Source organism: Peromyscus eremicus, chromosome 2 (assembly GCF_949786415.1).
Source record: "Peromyscus eremicus chromosome 2, PerEre_H2_v1, whole genome shotgun sequence".
In the NCBI taxonomy this organism is placed as follows: Eukaryota; Metazoa; Chordata; class Mammalia; order Rodentia; family Cricetidae; genus Peromyscus; species Peromyscus eremicus.
This window is the reverse complement of record NC_081417.1, coordinates 74,229,241-74,248,453: the sequence shown is the minus strand read 5'-3', so window position 1 is coordinate 74,248,453 and position 19,213 is coordinate 74,229,241. Positions and strand designations below refer to the sequence as shown.

Here is a 19,213-nt window from a genome sequence, read left to right as displayed (position 1 = left end):
TAGATCTTGCCTCCAGTGGCTTCAGTGGTTTATTAATAAATTATCCCCCCCCCCCCAAGCAGTGGTTGATAGTGTCCCTAAAGTTTATGTCCACTTGGAACCACAGAATATGACTATTGGGATAGAGTTTTTGGATGTAATTAACATGAGCAAGGTCGTATTAGATTAGGGCTGGCCTAAAATCCAATGCCTGATGTCTTTATATGAGAAATCACAGAAAGAAACACACTGGGAATGAGGCCCTGAGAAGAAGGAGGCAGAAGTTGGATGGATGCCACTATAAGCTAAGGATACCAAAGAATGCCAAAGAGCTAGGGCATGACAAGGAATCAAAGCTAGAGTCTCACCCAGGATAGGAAAGAGATCTATCACTGACTTGTAGCCCCCTTATCCCATCAAGGATGGTTTTCATCAAGTTTTACATGATGCACAGCCCTGCTGATAATTCTAGCCTCTATAACTAGGAGAGAACACCTATTTAAAGCTGCTGAATTGGGAGCCAGATATCTTAATGCAGCCCATCTAAGTCTTCCCTATGAAATGCTACCATGGCTCAGTTCGGAAGCCACCTTTGTCCATGACCTATCTCTTTCCTGGGCATAAATAGGACTCCTAGACAACCATTATTCACTGTCTTGGATATGCTCTGAATGTGTTCATCTGGAGGAGGCCAAGTACGGCTTTTCTATACTCCATCATCCACCAACAGCCACACGGAGTGCAGCAAGTAACCAGCAAACAATGAGTGTTGGCTGAACTCATGAATCAGCAGGATGCCCCCTTTGCCGTGGCCAGTCCACACCCTTGATTAGTTCTCATCCAGACTTCCATGGGATGGATTCCTCTCCCCTCCTCTCTTACTTAAATGCATCACTCTGTCCCAACAAAAAGTGACAGCAACTATCCTCGTCGGTAGCAAGTCTGTCTCAGGGCCAGTTCAGAAGTTGTTTTTCTTGCCTTTCATCCCAAGGTTTTTAATTAACTGAGGCCTCAGAAACATCTCATGCTGTGGACCCTAGAGACCAAAGATGTTTATTCATCCGGAGCAGGCAGTGCACAGGTGCAGAAGCCTCATCTTATTACTCCGGGATCAGCCCGTGTTGATCTGCGAGGCAGACATCTGACCGCATCGCTGAGATGCTAAGACCAGGTTCTCTCTGATCAGCCTTCAAGTGGAGACGGACACCAGAGCCAGAAGTCAGCAGGTACAGCTGTCTTGGGGCCCTCTGCCACCTGTGGATTGGGGGCCTCACCTTTGACCTCCAGCCCTACAAAGAGATCTGTCCTTAGACCAGCTTTCCCAGCCTCTTGAACACTGAACAGGTGACACGAGCTTCCCAAGGGTAAGAGCGATGCCTGGGAGTTAAAGCAAGTGCCGTGGGTCAAACACACCTGGGTTCCAATCCCAGCCTGTTACCCAAGAGTCCTTGGGCCGTAGGGAAGTTATCCAGCTTTTCTGAACCTGTTTTTGTTGTTTGTCATCAGGGAAACAGTCATATCGACCATGCTGGGGTTGGTGAGTTTACTGTAAAGCACTCAGCAGGGTGCCCACGGCTGAGTAAACACTCACTAACAGCAGCCATGGCTCTTGTCCTCACTACTGATCCTTAGCTGCACATATCGGGACCACATTCCCACTTTGGTGAGGACAATATTCACATATCCAGAAACTCTCTCCCTAGACAAACAGAAGAGACAGTGCCACCAATGATGGGGAATGGCGTGAGACACAAGAACAGAAGATTGGGGCTGATTCCCTGCCTGCTGGATGAGTGACCCTGGCTCAGTTACTTTAGCTCTCTACGACCCTATCGGATAAACTGATAGACCCGAAATCCAAAACTTTGCCAGCACCAAGGGGACTGGATAAAGGATATTCAACTGACATCCTATGTAAATATTCCAAAATCTGAATACTTCAGAACTCAGAAACACTTCTGGTCTCTAGCATTTCATATTGTGGAGCATTCAATGTGCACTGTATGTCTGGGCCCAATACACACTGTTGTACCCCTGTCTGTTCACTGCAGAGATTCCTTCCAGACTTTGGTGTCTAGATTGTGGGAAATTGTGTAATAAACACCCCAAAGCCAACTTTGTTTCCTTCCCTTTCTTGGTAGGCAAAGATCGCGAGGCCAAATCTGCAGGCGTGGCTAACGAGAGATGGAGCTCTTGCACACTCAGGCATCTCTAGACTGCGGCTGAGGCCATCCCTACAGTCAGCTGCACTTTGTATTGGCCTCACTTTCTTTCACAATTGCCTTCATTTCTTCACTTGTTTTTAATGCAACAGCTCAGCGGGAATGACTCTGGGCTACTCTAAATCCTTTGTGAAATGAAGCACAGCTCCAATAAATACACCGAATTAAAAAAGCAGAGAGGGTAGAGACCAGCAAAACCCCCCACAGACTTTCTCAGCTTTGAGCTTCGCATCTACAACACAGGAGGCCATGTGATGCCTCTGCTGCCTATAGTGCTGCTGATGAGGCAACTGGGTGCCGGGAACTCTTTGTCAAGTGTTCCTGGCCTCCTCACAGAAGCACTCTGCCTCTGTCTTCCTTAACTCTACGCTCCGACAAGGAAAGTCATTGAGCTTGTCAGCCACCAAAGCTCTGATCCCACCGTGCAGCAATATGGGAAATGATTGCAGCCAGTGAGGATTCACCACAGCCAGCAAGGACTCACTGTTGATGTGCTCTGGGCACTGGTTCTACTGATGGCCTCCACCCAAGCCAGGATGGGGCACACAGCTACCAAAACACATGGGCTGGGGGACCGGAAGCCAGGTGACTGAGGCAAAACACCAGGCAGGACGCTGAGGGCCAAGAATCCCTGCCTAAATACTGCTGCGCTGCTTTTGCCTGGCTCACAGGTGGTTGGCCCAGCCAGCTACCATCTCTCATCTCATTAGAATGCAATGGAAGGAAGAAACACACAGTGCACTGTAGGTGTTGTGTCTTCTACGAGATGTTGGCAGATATAAGCACATCACAAGCATGCAGCCTAAAGGTAGTGGTTCTGGAGAAATGGAAGCTACTTTATAAATGTCTCCACCCTGGCAGCTGAGGGACACCAAGGCAGGAAAGTGGGTGACACGTGCTGCTTTGGGCATGTGTGACAGATACTGGAAAGCTTTCCAAGGTTAGAGGTAAAAGAAAAATGATGAGGAAGAAGAGACAGAAAGGAAGGGTGGGAAGCAAAGGATGCAAAGGTGAGCAGACTGAAGAACAGACAAGATTGGCAATGGGGACTCCTTTCTCCACCCACTCGCAGGAGGATCTTTCGGTCAAAATGCGTTATCAACGTGTTTCCTTCCAATACGAAGGACTCCCATTGGCTAATGGTGTTTTTTGGTTTGTTTGTTTGTTTTGTTTTTGTTTGTTTTTTGAGACAGGGCTTCTCTGTATAGCTTTGCACCTTTTCTGGAACTCACTCTGTAGACCAGGCTGGCCTCGAACTCACAGAGATCTGCCTGCCTCTTCCTCCCAAGTGCTGGGATTAAAGGCATGCGCCACCACCGCCCAGCTGGCTTGGTTAATGGTGTTTTAATCAGCCAAGAGCAAACTTAAAAAAAAAAAAAAAGTCCAAGCGGGCCAGTCCATGTCTGTTTATAATCCCAGCAACTCCAGGAAGTTGCTGAGGCAGGTGGATTTCAAGTTTAAAGCCAACTGGGCTCCACTGAGATCCTGTTTCAGAAGAGCAAAACAAAGAGTGAAAGGACCCAGCCCCAGCGCTCTCAGAAGGATCCCTGCTGATCAGCGGGAATGCACACTCAAGGACCCCCCCACTGTGCAGCCACCAGGGAACCCCACCAGCTACTGTCTCACAGAATGATCATGCCTCACAGAGAAGCTATACAGAGTACGATCCAAACTAGGATGATCCAGCGTTCAATCCATGGGTTTGCTGCCCAGCAGCCCACTTTTGTGCTTTGGAACTCTTTCTCCCTGTCCATTTCAGAGCAAATTTCACTTGGTGCTTGGGAAAGCATCATTTCTGTCTTCGTTTCTCACGCTTTCCTTCCCCAGGCTGGCTTCACACATAGCTAGAATCCCTTGGTAGCAAAGGATTCAGAATGGGAAATTCCTGACCCCCAGAACCCTGATGGAAAGATTCCTGAGACCCCCTCCCCCCGCCCCCTTCTCCCCCCGCCCCTGCCTCCCTCCAGGAAGGAATTCTACCGACAGGAATGTATCTTATCCATGGATATCAGTGGTTGTCACAGTGACTCTTGCTGGGAGAAGCAAAGCTCAGGGAAGAGGGCAATACTGCTGTGGTACCCAGGGAACATCCTCAAAATGCTGCAGCATTACCTCCCACCCAGGACCCGAGAGAGAACTGAGCCCATCTGAAGGTTACCTCGGTGCAGCACTATGTGGTCAATCATGTTGCGTTTGTATTTGGTGTGATAGAGGCAGAGAGGACAGCGGAGGTCTTTGGGGCCTTCCTCTGGGACCGCCGAATGCCCAGCTTCCACGTGCATAGTAAAAGCAGATCTAAGAGAGAAGGGACAGAGACCATGACAAACAGTCACTGATGTGTCTCCTGCGGGCACACCTCTCACAGGTGTCCACATTAGGCTCTGCTGCTTGAGAAGCCTCAACTGAAGCTGTTATGTTTGCTGACCTTGTCCCCTTGGCCAGTTAACCAACCCATCAATGAACAGAGATACAGCGGCAGCTACTCAGAACCTTTGCTACTTGGCTGGGATCAAGGTTTCGTGTAAAAAGAAATAAATACCCTAAATACTTCATTCTTGAAAATTAGAAATTGCTTGTTATGCCAAGTCTAGTGGAGCATGTCTATAAACGGCAGCTGCTCAAAGGGTTGAGGTTGAAGGATCACAAGTTTGAGGCTAATGTGGGCTAAATAATGAGTTCAAGGCCAGCCTGGATAACTTACTGAGAACCTGGATGGTTTATCGCCCAGCACCACACAGACACACAGAAATTACCTATTAACTAATACAAAAATAAAATCCCTCAGAGGACCAACTCTGTCTCCCATCGGGTATTGGAAGGACTGTTGGAAATCTTGGCTGACTCATAAGCTGCCTTCATGAGTCTTCACACCTTCACATGTAAAGCGTGAGAACAGGTTGTTCAGGTGTCAGTCATGGTGACTGCAACTAGGTTCCCTCAACTCAGAAGTGCAGCAGCTTAAAAGTGGAGAGGTCCTGCTGCCTCTTCCTCCACCCAAACTTGACAAAACCTTGAATGTCTCATAACAAATGCACGATAGGCAGATAGGATTGCCCAGAGGTCAAGTCTGCTGCCAGGTCTGATGATCTGAGTTCAACCCCCAAGGCCCACACGATGTTAGGAGAGAACTGACCCCCACAAATGTGGGACCCCCGTGTCCTCCTGCAGCCCCACATGTGCATGGTGACATGGGTGTGTACACACACAGATAAACGGATCAATAAATGGTAAGGGTTCCTTTTAAGGAAGGGAGTGGGCAAAGATTCCCCTTTGGCAATCTTCCCCTAACGAGTTCTTTCTCACATTTCCTTAATATATCTACATTTGCTTAAAAAAAAAAAAGACAAAAAATGAGACCTAGAGTTTAAAACACACACACACACACACACACACACACACACACACACACACACATCCCAAAAGAGGATGTTCTCTGAAAGAAAAAACGTGTTCCATTCCATGCACCGGACCAGGGCAGTCCTTTGATCCAATCCCACATTGTTTAGAAGCCCATAGGCTCTGATCATTTGTTCTTAGGTATTTCTTGTCCCCCACTTCCACAGGTCCCAAGCAGTCTTTCTGAAACTAGCTTCCTTTTGTGAAGACTGAACCCAACCTTCATTTCACACATTGGCAGAAGAACCTTCCTGGAGCTGCAGGCGGGGAGGTGTAAGGGAAGAGTGTGGTGAGGACTGGAGCAGGGGCAGCCACCTGAGGTTTGCACAACGGTTCTTCCCGCCACTTACTTAAAGCCCGTGTAAAAGGAGCAGTCTTTGCACTTGAAAAGCTTCTTCCCTCCATGCTTGTCCCGGTAATGGCGCCTGATGCTCTGGATGTAGCCAGAGGAGAATTCACAGAATTCACAGTGAAGAACAGCTTCCGCCTTCTGGTCCGTGCCGGCGGCGGTGGTCCCAGAAGAGGGCACGGGGCTCACACGGCTATTGTTTCTTGCCAGGGCAGCTGACTGGTAGTGATTCAACTGCTGCTGAACATCGGGGGGCTCCGAGTAAGAGGAGTCTGTGGAGAGACAAGGGACAGTGACCTGGGCTGCGGAGGACACCGTGTGGGGTGGTGCTTGCTTAGAAGCCCTTTACCTCAGGGTCTCCCTCACCGCCCCCCGCCACCACCTCTGTTAAGACATCATCAACAAAATAGGGCACACTGATTGGGGCTGGCACGGTTGGCATGAGTGTCATGCCAGCACCTTCACACAGCATAGCAGACCTGTCATCCCAGCACCTGGGGAAGTGAGGCAGGAGGGTACCTGGGAGCTACTGGCCAGCTAGTCTAGCCACACCCTACCTCAAAAAATCAACATAGACAGCCATGGAGGAAGACAAGAGATGTTGGCCACTATCCTACACGTGGTGCACACACTTACACACACAGCTCACACCACGAAACTCTTACCACAATTAAGTTCATCAACTCACCGTCTTCCTGCCATGCCTAGCATTCTCTGGTGTGTGGTGGGCACACTTTAGACCTTAGATGACAAGGGGCATCTTCCAGCATTAACTATGGCACCTGCTGCGCACAGACAGCTCCCTCCCCGCAGCTGTCTACCTTTCACCTGAAAGTCTCTTCCGGCCAGCATCATCTGGTCAGTCCTGAGTAGTTCTTTAGGGGGCGTAACAACTCTCATCTTCATTATACTATTCAACCCAGAGCTGGGGAGCACATGTAGAATGACAGATACTTCTTTTGAGTCTGACTTTGAGGGCTTGTGGCATTTAAAAATAAAATTCTGAGGTTAAAAGTTTCAAAGAGAAGGAAGAAAGTTGATTTATTTTATTTTTTAAGGAAACTGGAGTGTGACAATGGGCTACCACAGAACACCCATCCTCATTGGTGGGATAAATGAACCAGTGCACACAGGCTTGGACACGGAAAGAGACTAGACCATTCAACAGCCCCGCCCCCCGTGCAGCCCAGATTTCTTCACACCAGCCACATTATTTTTTTTAAAAAAAATCAGTCTTTAACAGGAATGCTCAGGCACATGGCACTCCCACAAATACAAAAGTGTTTTATGGCTTTGGAGTCAAGAGATTTAAAATTTAAAATATAAAAATCCGATAGTGTTCTCCTGGAAGAGCCGTTTAAAGCTTAGTCAGCATTAAGATGGAGATTTATTCACAAATCCCATTAAAATGAAATTCCAAACAAGTTTCTCTGAAAGGTATTTTTAAGTTTGCAGCTCTGAGGGAAAATGATGGCAGGAACCTTAGCCCCAGGAGCTTTAATGGCAAGTCCTCGTGAAATGGGATGGGCAGGGGTAGGAGAGACACCTTTTCCCAGTACACTCCTTGGGATTCGGTGGTCCCAATGCAACAACACTGTCTCACACTACCTGCAGCTGCCTGTGAAGACTTGGAGGAAGCCTGTGGGGACCACCTTGAAGAACGGCATGAAAACAAAGAACTCTCCCTTCTTCTTTGTAAGCAAAGAAGGGACAGACAGTATACAAGCCTTCTCCCCATCTGATGGACACCTCATTCTACAAAGTTCCCCCAGGTGGGAAATGGACCAGTCTTGTAAAATCTACTATTTGATCAAACCAAGATCAACTATGGTCCCATTGGCCTCTTGGCCAACCGGGAGGGAGCCGCCTCCCTGACTCCAGGGCGGCACATCCCCCCCACGCCCATCAAAACACTAAGATGCCTTTCACTTCTTGTTGCCTTGTCTGTCCTCCAGTGCACATTCCTTAAGATAGAGAGAAGCCCTTTTGTAAACAAACCCACCAGGCACAAAAACCTAAAACAAAAGGGGAGTGGAGCAATCTACAAGCCTCCCTGGGTTCACCAGCCAGTGTACATGGGAGACAAAGGAAGAAAGGAAGGACATAACCGGTGCATTGTCTCAGTTCCTTTATCTCCACTCCTTTATCCTTCTACCTGCTGCTGATGAACCCACCCAGGACCACAATAATGGACTGGCAACTCCCATTCTTTCCTTCAGTAGCAGGGTCGTTTAGCATTTCTCAGATTGTGTCTCTGTTTAAGCCCCAAGACCCAGTTACATCGCAACTCAGTGAAGCTCCAAATACTCCACTCTCCTGTGTTCCAGCGTGGGCTGAGTACAAGCAGCCAGTGTCCCCAGAAGTCCTAACCCTCTTGATAGAAAAGACAGCCCTCCTCTGTCCCCTCAGCGCTGCAGCATAGCTTTCAGAAAGCAACAGGCCACAACCCATTCTTGCTGAAGGAGGTCTGTTCCCCAATGACAAATCCACCCAGAGAACAAGGAAATGTCCTAAGGAAAGGTGGTTGAAGCTTCCTCAAGAAAGGGCACACAGCTAGGGAATGTCACAGGTTAGTATTCATGCAGAGCACATCTCAGGCAGCAGGTACCTGACAGCTTCAATCCCTTCCCAGCAAAGCTATGAAGAAATAAATGGATGGCTCCTAGTCAGGCATTGAGGCAGGCTAACCCCTTTCCTCACCTGCCTCTCACTCAAGTAGACTCATGTACCTATGGCTTAGGTACTCCGCCAGAAGGGAGTCAGTCTCCTTTTAGTAAACACACTGCATTGTGTCTGTTTCTCGACTCTATTGCACACGATACCATCCATCATAAAACAAAAGCAAAACAACAGCAACAAAAGCCACTCAAATTCTAAAATGCAAATTCATATATTATATGAAACTCAAAGAGAAAGATGCAAGAACTCTTGGCGGGACATTTCAAGAAATGAGACTCAACAATGCAAAAGAAACAGCTGCTGCTATCCATGCTCTGAGTGCCTTTTCCCCCCTCCTGCTTAAAACAAGGACTGGTAAACTCACACATGCAAAAACAAATCCCAGTAGCTGAGACACATCTGTAACAGTTCCCAGGGCGGCAACCCACTCTGTGGGACCTTCCAGAGCTTGGCTTTCTCCCAGGTGCTGGCATCCACCGCTTTGTTTGTAAATAACCTAACACTGAGCACTGATGTCAAATGCCTGAATTTGAATGACTCCACTGATCTTGAAAAGGCCAGCTTGGTATGCAATAGAAGGGTCCAGTTTGCTCATGAATTGCAGCCCTGAGGCCCAGAGGAGGCTTGTATGTGGAAGCAGACCTCAGAGTTCAAGACTAGCCTGGCCTACATAATGAGTTCCAGGCTAGCCAAGGCTAGGTAGTGAGATTCTGTCTGTTCTCACACACCACTCTAAAATTCCTCATGCTGAGAGGAGGCTGGAAAGGTACACATTTGCAAATGGTGGGTTAGCACTTGGGAGGAGGCAGGATTCTAGGACAGCTGGAAATTTCAAAGCAGAAAAAGACTGCATTCCGGAGGTACCTCCCCAGCCCTCTCTGGTTTACTGTGTTCCTTAGAGGGCTACTTGGAGATTTCTTGCTAATTCCAGAACCCCTTGAGTGGCTAGCCAGAGCTAGGTGTTAATCCTCTCGCTTTTAGTTTTTCTCCATCCTCCGAACATTAGCTATTGCAGAAACAACCACAAGAAATTTGCCTTCACAAGAGCAAAGGCAGAAAGGTGAACTTTGCAAGAACGGTGTGCCTGGAAGAAGGAGCCTTTTGACCGATCCACAGTGCTGAATACACATTTGCTAGCACTGTCTTGGGGCCAGGGTATGTTGCTGGCTCTGGGGACTCAAGGCCAAAGAAGTCATGAATGGTATCTTCTAGCAACTCAGATCTGTTACTAAGTGGTTGCAGCGCCCTAAAGAAATGGCTCAGGGGAGGGAGCTGGTGGTTGACTGTTAGGAAAATTCAGACATTCTTCACATCTCCAAAACTCATTTCACTCACTGAAGCAATAAAGGAGGCAAAGAAAACAAATGGGCAGTCTCAGAGAGCTTGTCCACTTGAGAGATGGAGGCCAGAAGAGTAGGAATCAGTGGTGCAGGGGGAGGATGGTCCTCTTGTGTGCTGAGTGATACAGAATGGTCAAGTCTCAATTTTCTGCAGCTCCCAAAAGAAGCTGGGGGAGAGAGACAAGGGTAGCCAGCAGCCACACTCAATTGTATGTGAACTAAGCTTTTAAGACAGACTTGGGAGACAGGCTCGATGATTAGTAGGAATCAAATACCAGGAAAAATAAAGACAAAAGAATCTTAGGTAAGTCCATTTCTGAGGTGGACAGAAGGCAAAGGATTATTCATCAGCAAATATTTACTGACCATCGAGTAAACAGGAGACCTGTTCCGGGACAGTAAGACTTGAGCCCTGTCCTCAAGCAACTCATTGTCTCAGAAAGACATAGAAGTGATAGATTACAATATAATGCAAACAACTGGACATTTTACAGAGACATCTGCACAAAGAAGGGAGAGGAAGAGGGACAATCAGCATCATTTAGTGACTGATCGTGGGAGTGAGGGAGATGAAGCAGGGCTGTCGAGAGAATCCCGAGTATCCATTAATAAATATGTCTGGTATTAATTACTGTGCTAATTAATGAGATCACTGAAGACCTGCAGATACTGAATGTTTCATGCGCCCCAGCTCTAGTTTACATCATACATTTAGAGATGAGTAAAGAGAAATTTAAACAACTTCATTCTTACAATGGGAAAAAAAAAGATGACGGGCATGAGAGATGGCTCGGTGGCAGGGAGCATATCTTTGCTATAGTCTGCTACAGCAGAGGACCCAAGCTGCTTCTCAGTACCCACATCTGGTAGCTCAAAAACTCCTATACCTCTAGCTCCAGGAAATCCAACACCCTCTCTTGGCCTCCTCAGGTACCTGCACTCAATTGCACATAACCACACACACACACACACATACACACACACACACACACACATACACGCAGAGGAGGGTGTAATTAAAAATAAAAACAAGGGGCTTGAGAGGTAGCTCATCAGTCAAGAGCCCTTGCTGTTCTTGCAGAGGATCTGGGTTCATGTCTCAGGACCCACACTGGTAAATAGGTAGCTCACAACCTCCTATAACTCAAGCTCCAGGGGGTCTGCCCCTCTCTTCTGACCTCTGTGGGCACTCAAGCACATATATACATTTAGATACATGAAGACACAGACACATACAAATAAAATGAAATATTAAAAATGAGTCTTTTTAAAAATGAAGATGGGAACAAGGAGAGTGAATCTAAACAGAAAAGCACAAACAATAGAAAGGAGGTGGTATAGACTGCGTAAACAAACCTTTCAAATCTCCAAGTTCAACAACAGTACAAAAACATCAAAGCAGATAAGCATGCTGATGTGCCCTTGTAATCCCACCATCGCTCCGGAGGCAGAATCATGAGGGTCACGACAAGTTCAAGACCAACCTTGTCTACATGCTAAGTTCCAGGCCAGCCAGGATCATATAGCAAGACCTCATTCTAAAAAACCAAAAGGAAGGTTTAATAATACTACATGAATTATAATTCTCTTCAGAAAAGCAGATAATTTATCAGCTAAATGTTGGTTAATGTAAACATGTGGAGATATCCACAACAGAATGAGGGATAAAAGGGTAAAACTGAGATAAATAGGAACATGGTCACTACCTCTAGCCAAGAAATGATGGAAACGGAGAAAGACTCGCTGATCACGGAAGGAGAAGAGCTAGAGATGTACTGTAGTTGACAGCAGAGAGCTTCTGGCATGGTATACAGCTTGTATGATACAACCACTTAGAAACTTTGACAAAAGACCAAAGCAGTCTGAGTATTTATGTGTATGTCAACAATATCCTAGGAATCTGGAGGGAAAAGAATTCTGTTGCACTGGGAAACATAATGCCCCGTTGGGATGATAACACCAGTCCTTCATCTACAGCTCAGAAAGGGGCTCAGGGGATGCCTCAAAACCACTCAATGTGCTAGAAACCAGCTATCTCAAATTCTTCCTCTTGCATTTGGAACGTTAGTGCATGGCTCCTGTATTCACTCACATTAGAGGTGTAACCATGTGCTAGACAAAGATCTCACCACCCCCCATCATTGCTGCTCTTCCTCTCCACCCCATACCTTTATACCCATTGATCTCTTGGGTCCTCACATTCCCCAATTACAACTCAGCATCCTACCTGCTCCTACTTCCTCCAAGATCTAGACTGAGCATCATACACTACTGAATGATTATGGTACAAGGATGCATCTGATGTGCACACAGCTCTTGAGTCTGGCCCATCCCATGACTCCAGCCTCACTTTCAGCTAGTTTCTGATTCCTTGAACATGCCAAGTATGTCATTGATCTGGTCCTTGGTCAGGCTAAGTTACTTACTGTTCTACTGCAAACTGCCACCTGGCCTTCAAAACTCTGTTGGAAAGTTACCTCCTTTGTGAAGAATTTCCCACCAAACCAATGAACTTTTTGTTCAAGTCAACACATACACATCTGCAGTTCTCTCCATTACCTCATTATACCTTGTGCTACGTTAAGTCCTCTTAAGCACTGCCAACATACTAGGCCAGACCAAGGCTGCAGACCGCAAAAAATCTGCTACAGCCCCATCTTATGGAGGCATTTTCTCAACTGAGGTTTCTACCTTTCAGATAACCAAGTTTGTATTAAGTTGACCAAAAACTGACCAGCCCATTCATGCAATACATAAAAGGCCTAGAGATTTACTGCATGGCAACATGTAATGTAGCCAATACGATGCTTAGTATTTAAAATTTGGTAAGAAGGTATAAGTTTTGTGTCATGTTGTTCATTTTTTTTTTCCCAAGACAGGGTTTCTCTGTGCAGCCATGGCTGTCCTGGAACTCACTCTATAGACCAGGCTGGACTCAAACTCAGAGATCTGCTTGCCTCTGCCTCTGGAGTGCTGGGATTAAAGGCGTGCACCACCACCGCCTGCCTCATGCTGTTGTTTTTACAGTCATGTTTCAGTGTGTTTGGACAAGATCATCTGTTAAGTTTACTTAATTATGGTACTTAAGAAAAGATTGGTTGGGTTGGTTTTTGTGGACAACTATGGCTATTAAGGCAAATAGGTATTGCTTATGCTTAACTACAATGTGACATAAGCTCCACAGGGACAAGGTTTCTTGGTTGGCCCTGGCTTCCCAGGAAGAATTTCAAGAAATGCCTGGAAAAGTACATAAGAAAATGTTTGATAGGCTGAATTTGTGAAGAAAATATATATAAATGTATATGTGTATATACACATATGTGTTACTGAGTGTGACGGTTTGAATAGGAATGGCCCCCATAGGCTCATACATTTGAATGCTGGGTCATTAGGGAGTGTGCTTCTTGACAGGGATTAGGAGGTGTGGCCTTGTTAGAGGAAGTGTGTCACTGGGGGTTAGTTTCAGGGTTTCAAATGCTCAAGCCAGGCTCATGGCTCTCTCTTTCTGCCTGTGGATCTGGATGTAAAAATATCAGCTCCTTCTCCATCACCGTGTCTGCCTGTGTACCAGCATGCTTCCTATGTGTATTTTCTTCTGTGTACCAGCAACAGAACACTGGCTAAGATACTGAGTATGCAGCACAGAGCTGTCAAGAGGATTCATGGACTTCAATAAATCTAAGTATTTCAAAAGATTTCTTGCACTCTATATGAGTTCCTTTGTACCTCAATTCTACTCTCCTTCTCAGGATCCTTCCTGCTCAAGAAAACTGGCATGCAAAATTATAATAAAAACTACAGGTGGTCAATATAACCTTCTAGTTACTTCTCTTGAAGCTGTCCTGTTTCTATAGGCCATTGCAAAAGAAAAGTGTGTATGAAATGAAGCTTTCAAACACATGCCATCTTAATTCTGGATAGTGTCTGTGGAGGACCTTGAATCTCTAGAGACAGTGACATTATTTTATTTCCTCCTTTTGATTATGTCTTGAGACTCTCCAGGCCAGGGACCCTGGCACCTCCCTGTCTTCTCTCATCAGTGGAGTTCTCTGGCCTGGGTGCAAAAGATTATGATACAATGGCCAGGGGAACAATGGATGCTGGATGACTATATATAGGAATTCTAGGCTTGGTTGTCATGGAAACGAACGGAAAAACAAACACCTAATCCTCAAAATAAAGTCTGAAGCTAAACTTGAAGGAAACAGACTTTGAAAACTTCCTGTCATTCTGATGAGTAAAAACAAAACCTTGAAATATGATCAGGGAGTAGATGAAGGAGGAAAATCATAAACAATATAAAATCTCCTAGTCCTCAAAACTACAGAAGGAGCCAAACCATGGGCATTCTCTCTTTTTGAGATTTATTTGCCATTACATTTCAGGTCTCTGAAAGGGTCTCTCAGAGGCCTAGCTCTGCAGGAACTTCAGGCTGTCACTTTTGGAATCTGGACCCATCTGAGCTAAGTCATCCGATCGTACTAAAAAGTCTACTCGTCTTTCTGTATCTTTCCACCCAACGGCATCAGCAACCACCAAGTCAATGAGATCAGATAAACCTGAGTAATTCACTTTCCTCTTTTTGTCCAGCATAAGCCGACCATCTGGAAAGCTCTTTGCGATCTACCCATGAATCCACGGTTGCTGATCATTCACGTTCAGGCCATCATGGTCGCTCACTTCAAGCATTCCTCACAGACCTATGTTTCTACTGCTTTCCCCCTTGGAGTCTTTTTTATTATAAGACCCAAGTGTAATCATGACATCCACCCCTTACAAGAAAAAGAAAACATCCTCACCCCAGATCTACATGGTTCCCATACTGTATGTAACACCAAACACAAAAGCTTCTCAGGTATTTCAACATGACATACTCTAATCAAACAGAATGCAACTCAAATTTGCTATCCCCAAGAAGATTCTCCTAGATACATGCTCACTCGATTCTCCTATGGGTTTCTTCTACTAGTACTCCTGATGCCATATTGAGATTAACTTATTTAGCTCATACACTCTTTCTTCCTTCCTTCCTTTTTTTTTTTTTTTTTTTTGTTTTTTTTTTTTTGTTTGTTTGTTTGTTTGAGACAGGGTTTCTCTGTGTAGCCCTGGCTGTCCTGGAACTCTCTATATAGACCAGGCTGGTCTCCTTCTCAGAGATCTGACTGTTTCTGGCTGCCAAGTGCTGGGATCAAAGGCATTCACCATCACCACTGGACTCTAGTCCACACTTTCAAAGTGTACTATGCATCAGGGCATCAATCTCTCTACTACTTCCTAATTTTTTGTAAGTTGACTTCCCTTGGACCTTTGCTCAGGGACTATATTAAAACAAGAGCCTAGCAAACCTGCTGTAAATATCCAGAGTTCAAACTGAAAACATGGCTCTTCAAAACTGAGATTTAAAAGCAAAATCCAATTGGCCAAATGCCACTCTCATTTTGGATGCCAGTTTAATAGAGCCTTCCCACTGAAACACTGACCTACTTTCACTGAAACAAGCTTAGATCTTAATTACAAGGACAATGGTTTCTATACACTGGAATTTGAATGGAAAGGAATTCAGAATCCACAGCCATTCTAAGAAGCCAAAGTCACTCATTTCTGGCTGTACCTCTGAATCAGCTGTAAGACACCACTGTGAAATAGAGGGTGCAGGAACATCTGGAAGCCATGTGCAGCATTCTCGTCTTCCTTTTACGCAGCCATTGGTAGACACAGATGTTTGTGCGATGCTCAGCTGTATATAAGCCATGCACACCCACTGAATGCACCATGACTTTAATGCAGTCAACCAAGGCCACTCACATAACAACAGAGCACTTTGCAACCCATGACAAAGTATCCCGGATTGCCTTCAGGCATTTTCATCTGCAGAATATTTTCCACCATCAGGAATGTGCTTTCACTCTAGATAGGTAATATTCACGTTGTTCAACTTACATAAGGGCTTATGGTGGCTCAGAAAAGCTGAGATGGCTTCATGTTAGGCAGACAGTCCATGGAGAAACAACAGCCTAACCTGGGGCGCCTGTGTGGCCCAGTTTTTAAAAAGTGTCTTTTTCCCCTGCTCCTGCCACAGTCATTAAGATACATTCTTCACTAGATGTTTTTCATAACTCAAAGACTATTCTTTAAAATCCTCCTTGAAACAGGCTGGGAATTGCAGGGAAGCCAATGAATGCAAGGGGAAGGGGCCTTTTCCTAAGATTTTTTTTTTCTTTCTTTAAGGAAACTCGGGGTGGCATCTGCCATTGTTAATTGAGAGGTTCTTACAATACCAAATGCATAATTCACCTGTGACTCTTTTGAATTGTGTGATGAGGAAGTAATGTTTCCTGCTGCTCCTTTAGATCCTATAGATGTCTTTATCACACCGAACTAGCCAACACAAAGCCCAGAGTACAAAGCCTCCTTTCTAGAAATGACTTGTCCTCCTCCACAGAGAGCTCCTGAGTAACCTCAGAAGGTATTTAGAGCTCACAGGCCATGGGTGAAACCATGGTGCTTCCTCAAGACCTGCCTTGAGGGGAGATGCCCATGGACTTCAAGGAGCTGGTCACAGTGTATGGAGGGCTGGCTACGGGCCGAGCTGTGTGAGCCAGACAGGAAACCAATGTGGAGATCGCTTAAAAGATTAATCAGGAAGAAAGCGCATCTGGCCTAAGCACATATATTTAGAGACATGTAGTGCTCTGAGGGATGGTATGGAAATCAGGTGAGAAGGGTGATGCCTGATCAAGAACAGGAATGAGCAGCCACACTTCAAAGCACAAAGCGATTCTAAAACCGGCCCCAAGCTGGAGTCTCTGAAGCAGCAAACCCAGTGGGTTTCTTACCCTTTATTCCTTTATTTCCACATGTTCTCACTCAGTGGAAGAAAATCCTCGCTTTGGGTTAAGCTATATTTTTAATCACTGTTAAAGCAGTAGGTTCTTCCGCTAGGGTAGCTCCCCCACCCACTTCAGACTCACCCAGAGGAGCACTGCTCAGAGAAGCTGCCTGGGGGGGGGGGGGATGTAATGTAAGTCTCCCTGACGCTGGAGGGCTCAGCTAGCGAGACAGAGATTCACTCAGTATTGGCTTTATGTTTAGTGGCTCTGTCTGGTATGAGTGATAGTCTTTTACGAATCTTCACCATGACCTTATAGAATTATTGCTTCCCATTTTATAGATGAGAAAAGTGAGGGGAGAATAAGAACCAGGCCACATTCCCTCTTTAGAACGTGCTTTTCAAAAGGCTCTCATAGCCCTGGAGAAACTCAACCATGCAGACTTCTGGCTGCCCATTTGTCATAGGGAGACAGATGCTAATGCCCAACTTGATGTGGCAACAGTGTGTGAGGGACAGTACCTATTACCCAGGTAATGCTTCCACGACTTCTCAGGTCCATCTCAATTAAAGCCCACATCACACACACTTTGCACTGAAGCAGCGTACCCCGCCATTGTTTTTCATGAGTGAGAGCATCCCATCACCTTAAATGGACCACAGGGTTGAATGGAGTGGCAACCTCTCACACTGCCATGATGACGAGACAGGACAGTCACTCCATCTCCACATCCAAGGCCGATGCTCATAGCTCCCTTTGGCTGGTTGTCTCTGAGCAAAGCTAAATTCATGGCTGCTGCCAGCTGGATCGATATGTTGGAAGTAGATATGGTTAAAGTGGGGAGGGGGTCCACTGTGGGACCTGGGTCTAGATCAGAGGCAGGGCTCAACCTAAGCAATATAGACAGAATGGTCACCCTCATTTTGTTAGGTAACAGTGCACCCAGAATGGACACCTATCAGCTTGCTACAAAGGGCTTGTCAGAGCAAATTTAATTCCCAAATTGCAGTGATTTTCCTGGCAAATAGTCTAGGATTCATTTCCTTCTGCTTTTTTCAGACTGGCTTGCAGTTTGCGCAAGGTTCTTGATGTCCCGTTTACAGGTGTGGCCTGTCATCCCGTAGGTGGAGTCCCAGCCACTTTCGCTTGCATCTCCTGATCCACCATTCTGAATGCCAGGTTCTCCCTGATGTCTGTGAGGGACAGTGTCACAGACTTCTAGGCCTGCCTGACTTTGGACTTTGGGTTTTACTGTGTGACTGAGGAGGACATTTTAGATTCCCCGGGAACCTGTCTTAGCCTGCCCCGCTTCCCAGGACTGTCGGTCCGTCTAATCTTCTTCCAACTGTAGGTCTGTCAAACAAGTGGAAGATCAAGCAAGTTCAGAAGGCCATACAGAAAGAACAATATGGTCATGGGCTAGAGTGTGAGACCTGAATCACACAGAAAAGTCACAGGCAGTCTGTAGCTCAGTGTGCAAGAGTGAAGATATGATGGAGAGTGACCCAGGGGGGAAGTGGGGGCCACAGAAGAACTTTCCACACTGACGTGGAACTTATTTTGAAAACAAAGATTGCAGTCGCCAAAGGGCTTGAAATGGGGCAGCCTTATATTTTAACCATTTCCAAGTCTAGAGGTTTTACCATAGCACTGCCCAAACCGATGAGGAAGGCAGCTTGCTTTAAATGGACTCCCCTTCCCTACTGATGACATAGTCCCACCACAACCCGACTCCATGCTCTGTTAAGTAGAAAGCACTACTGTTTCTCATCTGGATTTTACTAGTATATTGGAACTGTTCATCTGAAACTCAGTCCCTACTGTTTCTGCCATGCACATCTGGAATGGATTACAGGTCTACCCAGGGAGAGGAAAGAAGGCAACTCAGGGGTCTGCCTTTCCTGCTCCCCATATACCCTTCATGTGCAAACAATAAGCACAAGCAGCTCTGTGGTATATTGGTACCCTACAAACAGCGTGTGCTCAGCGGCATCCTAGTGGGCAGTTAATAGCCTGGAATCTTTGGAACATTTCTAGATCACCGAGTCCCAGTAACATCCAAAAGGACCCAAAGCTGCATTTTACTCTTTAGTTTTAACATCCATGTGTCAACTCAAGGACACTTAATACCCATGACCTGGTTTCATTTTTAATTTCACCGAGTGGTCAAAATGTTATTTTGTCTACTAATACCGTATTCTTCTGGATTTATTAGGTCTTTAGAAATGGTTTGCTGATTCATAACAAATAAAAAATTATTCTATATTAGTAATTTTAAAGGATGAATTTTCTTTAATTATGTGTATGAGTGTGTATCCATGTGTAAGTGTATGCATGTGAGTGCAGGTGCCCAAGGAGACCAAAAGAGGATGTTGGAATCCCCTGGAGCTAGAGTTAAGGACTGTTGTGAGCTGTCTG

The 19,213-nt window shown here is 45.9% G+C and overlaps 1 protein-coding gene across 1 annotated transcript in view; it reads right to left on the bottom strand.

The window, feature by feature from the left end:
- Znf462 (zinc finger protein 462) overlaps positions 1 to 19,213 on the bottom strand; it is a 135,625-nt gene that overhangs the window by 26,857 nt on the left and 89,555 nt on the right. The window contains exons 8-9 of the mRNA XM_059254367.1: positions 5,948 to 6,218; positions 4,360 to 4,496 (exon numbers count right to left, since the gene is read on the bottom strand). Coding sequence (XP_059110350.1) covers positions 4,360 to 4,496; positions 5,948 to 6,218 — 408 coding nt within the window. The remainder of the gene's footprint in view (positions 1 to 4,359; positions 4,497 to 5,947; positions 6,219 to 19,213) is intronic.